Below are 7,486 nucleotides of genomic sequence, written 5' to 3' on the forward strand. Positions count from 1 at the left end.
AGCATTATTTTGCAGTATTTTTTCCAGTAACTTTGCACTGCTGTTATTCAAATATTTCTCTAATGCTGTGCATGAGCTAAATTAAACTGTTCATGAATAAGCTCTCCTAGTTCCTGTGTGCTTCATATTTCATTGACTGCTGTAGAGAGAAGGTCTTCAGACAGTTGTGTGTCACCCCTTACGTTATTCTGCCTCTTTTTTGTCTCTCTAGAGCAGCAGCAACAGGGGGATGACCCTGATCTTGCAGTTTGTAGTGACCATGGGAGACTGTCCAGCATTGGTTTGCTAATATCGTAGCTCAAAGGAAGTGGGACCTAAATTTTACTAGAACTCCTGGAATGTCTTCCCCTGTTTAAACAAATATCTGAACATAAACAACGCTATGTTTTTGTCTCCCAGGATGAATTCAGTCCTGGATTCTGTTTCTAGGGGACATTTAGAGGGGTGGCAGATGCTGGTGCTGCTGGATTTTTAGTGATAAAGTCACAAATAATCCCAAGAGCAGTGCCCAGGCTCACCTTTTTAAAAAGTGTTTTTTGGAGCTGGGATCCCACCTGTTCAAAAATACTCATGTGGGTCTGCAAAACAGCCCCACATTGTAAGGCAGAGAGGGAAGCATTTGATCTGAGTGCTTGTGGTTGCACAGTCCCTCTGGATTTTAAATCTTCACATCCTTTGGGTCTGTGGTTTTAAACTGATCTCGTAAAACAGCTTTAGAGTGAGGGAGCCTTTCTGTCAGGCTTCCTTCACGGAGATTTTGGAAAAGTTCCTGAGAAAATCCTCCTTAAGGCATTTGGTACTTCCCTCTTGTAAAGACCTCGAGGAGGTATAAAGTGGCAGTGGTAACCTTTGACTTGTTTATTTCTTGTGGTTTAATAGAAAGGATCTACTCCCCTAGGAAAGGGAGAGGAAGAACTGCAACCAGCAGTGAATGTTTATCCCATTCTTTACATGGAGTTTTTTATTTCTCACTGGATGTGTGTGGGGATTCAGACTTGCTATCCTGCAGTCAGCAGGAGAGAGAGATCTATTTGTAAGACAGAGGATTATTCCAGGAAAAGAAGAATGTTTGATCATTGCTAGCTAGCTGCTCTTCTAGTCTGATTAAAGCATATATATTCATTGCCTTAGCACTTAATGAGGAGCCAGGAGATGGCACCAAAAGTGCTATAGGATGTGCTCTGTAAGAATATTTACCTGTGTGTGTTGTAGCTGTAAAGAGGTATTAAAAGGGTTAGACATTGATGGCACACAAGAAAGGAAGAGAACAGTCTGTTTATTTCACTTTCAAATATACATGCTCTTAATTTGGAGTGCAGCTCTTGACTTAGTTCTTACATTATTTATTGTTATTAGACACCAATGCCTTCTCAGCATATTTACTTTGTTAAATTACACCTCTGAAATTAAATGCAACCTCTTGTCAGCTTTAATGTTCTTCTGCCTATTCTTATAATTATTATTGATAAGAAGTGACTTTCAAGTTAACAGCCAGTGGATTGATAAGGCAGCTGTTATTATGTTACCTGAGTGCTTTTTGGAAAGCTTAGCTCAAGGGCAAACCGTGATTCCTCCAGCGTGGAACGCTGAATCTCCAGCCCTCAGACTGCTGGCAAAAGTGGTGTTTGTGGCTGTGGTGTGCCTGGGTGAAGCTGGAAAAGCTGCCCCCAAACTGCAGAGCTGCGTGTGCCTGAAATCAGTGAGCGTGGCGGCTCTTGGGGGTGCACAGTGGGGTGCCCCCAGGGCTCATTTTTGAGCTGTCAGAGGGTTTCTGCTCCTTTCTCTTCTGCTCCTCCCTCCTGCTCTCCGAGGCCCTTCTCTTCATCCTCAGGTAGTAGATCCGGTTGGCTTCTGGGTGTGTGACTTTGCAGAGGGGCATTTTGTAGATGGCCGGGTTTTCTGAGGTTATCAGCAGGAAGAGGAGCGCGGAGAGGCAGAAGGGCCAGGTGCACACCGGCAGCCCGAGCTGGACGGGACAGAACAGACACAGGAGTGCACTTTGGTACCGCTTTTTGGTCTTCCCACTTATGTCTGCCTCTGGCTAAATTCTTCCATTTGGGAAGCTGGGAGGGACTCAGTTTTCCCCGAGGAGAGAGTGGCTGCCAAGTGTGGATTCAGCTGCCCACACAGAGGTCTGTTTTTCACCTGGAGCATCATTCTGACACTGCAGACCTCAGTCCTGTCAGAGGCATTTATTATATATACACCACCAATACTGGTGCTGAACGGAGCTTGGCACTAGAATTGAAGCAGCTGAGTCAAGCTCCATAGCTCTGGTGGCTGCAGGGAAAAAACCAAGACACCCAGCTCACATGTAGACAGTTGAATTCTCTAATAAAAAAAGCCAAATTCTACCCTCTCTGCTCGGTAAAATATCATGTATGGGGAGTATTGGTCATTCATGTTCACTCTCCCCAATTGGTCATTCATGTTCACTCTCCCCAATGACTATATGACACTGGCATCACATCCAACCCTCAGCCCTCTCTGCTCCCCCACCTCTGGACCTGAATTGAGGTCTTCCAAAAGTAAGATCACAGGGATAAAAAGTGGATGTCCTTCTTCCTGATGCCCCCCAAAAGCAGGTGTGTGTAAAGCAGCACATATGTCAGGACCTACATAGTACTGAGAGGATGCCAGATGAAAACATTCAGTGTATGAAACTGCTAGTTCTCATCTATTCTCTTTTAAGTTAGTAAATCAATTTAATTAAAATATGGCTTTGCTTTAATCTCTCAGATCTTAAAGAAGAAACAGAGCCTGGCATTTCTGTCTTCACTTCTTTCTTGATTTGTCCAAATGTAATAACTTTGTACTTAAGAGAACAGTCTCCTACTCATTTAGTTCTCATACCCAGTTCAAACTTCAATAATACCTGTGGGCAGGGAAGGAGTTAGACCTTGAAAGAAAATGAAAATTTAGATCATTTGGAATTGCTGAAAGATAATGTTCAACTAAGTATTTAATCTCAAACCATATGCTGTTGCTGTAACTCACATATACATGCACAACCCTATTGTGGATAACATGCTCCAAAGGTCTTTGAAATCTGATTATCAGATATAAAGTCTTCAGGAGCACAGTTCAGCTGACACAGGATCTGTGCATGACCTGCCAGCTGGCTGCAGCATTCTCATTTCAGTGTTGTCAAAGCTGACATGGAGAATTTTTGTGCATTTCCTTAACATTATATCTGAACAAATCAAGATGCAGTTAAAAAAAATAAATAAAAAAACTCAGGTAAAACCAAAACTACCACACTTACCACAGAGAGGGCATTAGCAAGAGCTGCTCCGGAGTAGGCACAAAATAATGCTGAGAAGACCAAAGAAAGCCCAGGATGAGGAAAATATTGTTCAGTTCTCCAAAGAAAATATGAAAAATAGCAACACTGTCCAAATGCATGTCCAAATATCCTCCCAGCTACCTACTGTGAGGACCACTGCTAGAATTCAACAATTTGTTGAAACGTTCCAAGAGAAAATGGCCTCAAATTCACCAGGGGAGATTTAGGTTGAATACTGTGGAAAAATTTCTTCACAGAAAGGGTTGTCCAGCCCTGGCAGGACCTGCCCAGGGCAGTGGTGGTGTTCCCATCCCTGGAGGGATCAGCAGCAGTGTGGATGTGGCACCTGGGGGCAGGGGTCAGGGGTGGCCTTGGCAGGGTTAGGGGCATGGTTGGGCATGATGATCTTGGACGTATTTCCCAACACAAATGATTTTGTGACTACATTTTGTCCTATCTGCTCTGTATAGATGGATGGTGAATGAAGAACATGGTTTTGTCAAGGAGAAGTGATGGTGGCATTTCTTTTATCTTTAATTTCTTTCTATTTAATTTCTTTTTATTCTGACCCACGTGCAGTGGGAATTGCAGAAACTCTCCAGCAGTGCTGGACTTCAGAATTTCTCTGCCCTGTGGCTTCACACCACAACCAGTTCCCAAGGAGTCTCCTTGCCCCAGGATGCCAGGGATGGCACAACAGGAGGCAAGGTCAGGCACCCAAGGGCTGAATCAAAGAAGGAAAAGCTACTGAGAAATCCAGAAACTGTGCTCAGGACACTGAGATAAAGATAATTGGAACCTGGGCATATCTTCACAGGAATGTCTTAAATGGGAAATTTCTTTTCTTAAACTTCCCATAGTGCCTGGTCTTGGCTGCTGTTGGATGTGGGGTCTTTGGGCAGGTGGATTTTAAACTGACCTGGTGCAACTGCTCCCTTCTGATGGCACATTTCCCCCAGTGATACATATAATTATGAAAAGGCTGCTTCTGTGAAGGTGTTGAGTTGCTAACTTGTTAAACATGCTCATGGCTCAACTTGTGCTCATTTCACAAACAGAACTTCCAACCCTTGGAGACGTTTCCACCTTGTCAGGGTCTAACGCTATTCTTGCTGTACTCACACTGTACAGCCCAATGCTGATGCCACCAGAGAAACAGCTCTTGCACAGTACCTGGTTTTGGGACAGACAGAGTGATGGCTGGCTCTAAACCTGTGCTCCTCATAAGCTGCACACCTGCAGAAATATTTGCCTCCCCTTTCTGTGAAAGATACTCACCACAGGCAAGTGACAGCAAATGTGTCTGCCAGGTCAGGGCGTAGAACATGCCCCCGATGGCGATGCAGGCCAGGGCACAGTTGTAGTTGTGTAAGCCAAGGTAGATGCTGTCAAATGGGGATGCAATGCTCAGGGCTGCGAGACAAAGGGCAGGGCTGTGAGGTCAGGTATGAGAGGAGCCTGCAGGAGGAATCTGTCATCCCTTCCTCATAACATCAAGGTGGGTTTGTCCTTGCACATGCGCCAGCAAGAAAGAGGAGGATGTCAAAGGAGGCTCATTATTTTGGAGCTCTGGTAATGTCCCTGTGGTGGAATTTGGCCCAGTCTAAAAGGTTTAATTCAGATTCACTCCTGTGTTTTCACTGAGTGGGTTGTATCCACACACACAGGTGGAGGATTCAACCTGAGTATGGGTGAACCTTCTCACCTGGGTGTCCTCTGTGCAAAAAGCTGTGCCCACACACTGTTTAAACCTCACACATACCCTAATTTTGAATATCAGAGACACAACTGTGTGTCTTTTGTGGGAGCAAGCAGAGTTTTCCATTTTTTCCTAGTGACCTTTGTGAGATATGGTCTAGTTACTAGAGGCAGTCAACTTCCCCTGAGCAGTGGAAATTCTCCACTGGGATGGGAGCTGAGGGTGTCTGTCCCAAATCTGACCTCTCAGAAACTTCTGTGGGATTTCTCACAGGCTTCAGGCATACCAGTGAAAAGGAGAGCTCAATATGTAGTGCACAGGCCACTTTCCTGACACTTGTAATATTAATGCATTTCCTGCTATATTGTCCTCATCTCTCCTCTGTTTCATCACCATGCTTGTCCCCAGAAACTTTCCCCTGTCCTATCCCTTCTAGACTGAGCATCAGGCCTGTACAAGACCTGCCAAATGCTCTTAGCCATACAAATTGTGGGCAGTTTTATTTGAAAACATGAATATAGGACAGTGACATCTTATTCAAAGTGCTTCAGAGCACAGAGAACTTGTTGGATCACTGACTTTTCCAAGGAATCAGACTACACTTATTCCATCATCCGTATTTATTAAAATTAGTCACTTAAGTGGCATTAATTTTGTCTAACCTCTCGGGTCTGCTTTGTGTCTCTAAATGTTGTTTCTCTCTGATTAAGAGACAGGACATTTTTAGTTGCATTTATTTTGGTATTTTGACAAATCCACAGCAGGACTAAGCAAACTGCATCCCAGAAAAGTCTGTTTCCCTTCCTTGGCTGACTGGTTCTGAGGCAGGCCTTTGCTTGTGGTCATCATTTAAAGCAATTGTTGTGGAAAGAAATCAGTTCTGAAAATATTTCTCTAGGTTTCCTTATGATCTCCATGTGATTTACCACATCCAGTGGCTAGAGGGTTAAGTAAAGTGGAAAAACCATCTGGCTGACAACAAAAAAAGGAAAATTTAAAGAAAACATGCTTTTCTTCTTGCCTGCACCATGTTGTATGACCTTTACTAAGAGACAAAATTAGAAAAAATTAGAGACAGTTTGAAAAATGAGAGGGCTGTCCCAGCTACCACCAAACCCATACAACTTTAAAGTCTGGACAGAATCTGGCTTGGATCAGGAGACCTTGGTTGCAAAAATGATTTGGTCAGTATTCTTTACCTGCAAACATCCCCACAGCTGATCCAATTGCAGCATGTAGACAAATCAGTGGGGAGGAGATGAGCAGAGCCACAAGGAAAATGCCGCCAGTCCAGGGGTTCCCACAACCATACACCTGACCAATTCCAACTGGAATGGACTGTAAGAGCTGCAGAAATGGCAGAAATGGCAGAAAAGGGCTTGTTATTTATTGTGTGTCTGTGCCTTGAGGGACACTGTGAGAAATGGAACTGCAGAGGGTTCTCAAAGCCTGACTGAAAGCTCACATAGTCTTGTACATCTGTATGCAAACTCTGAGATAAGGTGTGCTGACTTAGCCAGGCCATGGAACAGAGAAGATGTTGTTGAGAGAGAGACTGAACTGGGAACAGGTATCAAATGACGGCCTTGCAAACAGAACAGATATGTTGGAGAATCAGAATTGTGAAAGATGCATTGTAGCAATGCCAGGCGGGGTAAAATAATAGGTGATTGGTATTAGAAGTATTAGCAGCATCCTGTGGCAAAATCTAATAGGCTGGAAAACAAATATAAGGTATTGTAACCAGGAAATAGGCTCATTTCTGATAGAATAGAATTTTTACATCTCTTGTGTTTCACCCTTCTATGAGACTGATAATGGAATAAAATATTTTAAAAGCACCTCTCAGTTGCCCCATCTCTGTAGAGCTGGGATCTTCCAACAGGACACAGCAGATATTTTGTACAAGCTATTTGCTGAAAAGGGAAGGAAGAAACCCTGGCTCTGAGCTGGACTCTGAGAACTTCATAGAATCCCAGAATTGTTTGAGTTGGAAGGGACCTTAGAGATCACCTGTGCTCCACCCCCTGCCATGGGCAGGGACACCTTCCACTGTCCCAGGCTGCTCCAAGCCCTGTCCAACCTGGCCTTGGACACTTCCAGGGATCCAGGGGCAGCCCCAGCTGCTCTGGGCACCCTGTGCCAGGGCCGCACCACTCTCACAGAGAAGAGGTTCTTTGTTCTAGTATCTAATCTAAACGTACTCTCTTTCAAATTGAAGACATTTCTCCTTGTGGGGAATGGCTTCAAGTGTCCCTCCAGGCTCTGCTAAGTAGTCTCCCTCCATCTTTCCTACACAATCTCTCCCAATATTGGAAGGACTTAGTTAGGTCACCCCAAAGCCTTCTCCTTTTCCAGGCTGAATAAATTCAGTTCTCCAAGCCTTTTATTATAAAAGCTGTGCTCCATCCCTCTCATCATCCAGGCTGGAGCCAGCAGCTCCACGTCCTTGTGCTGGTGTTGCCCAGGGCTGGGGCAGCTCTGCAGGTGGGGTCTCACCT

General features: G+C 44.5%; 1 protein-coding gene across 5 annotated transcripts in view; it reads right to left on the reverse strand.

The window, feature by feature from the left end:
* Nucleotides 1-1,241: 1,241 nt before the first annotated feature.
* The window catches only part of LOC107216416 (urea transporter 2-like), a 301,028-nt gene continuing 294,783 nt past the window's right edge, over nucleotides 1,242-7,486 (reverse strand). For all 5 annotated transcript variants that reach the window (XM_015653569.3, XM_015653568.2, XM_015653566.2 and 2 more), the window contains 4 exons: nucleotides 6,185-6,332; nucleotides 4,565-4,699; nucleotides 3,266-3,315; nucleotides 1,242-1,966 (listed from right to left, as the gene is read on the reverse strand). In XM_015653569.3, the coding sequence (XP_015509055.1) occupies nucleotides 1,697-1,966; nucleotides 3,266-3,315; nucleotides 4,565-4,699; nucleotides 6,185-6,332 (603 nt within the window). In that variant the 3' untranslated portion in view covers nucleotides 1,242-1,696. The remainder of the gene's footprint in view (nucleotides 1,967-3,265; nucleotides 3,316-4,564; nucleotides 4,700-6,184; nucleotides 6,333-7,486) is intronic.

Source organism: Parus major, chromosome Z (genome assembly GCF_001522545.3).
Source record: "Parus major isolate Abel chromosome Z, Parus_major1.1, whole genome shotgun sequence".
Taxonomy (NCBI): domain Eukaryota; kingdom Metazoa; phylum Chordata; class Aves; order Passeriformes; family Paridae; genus Parus; species Parus major.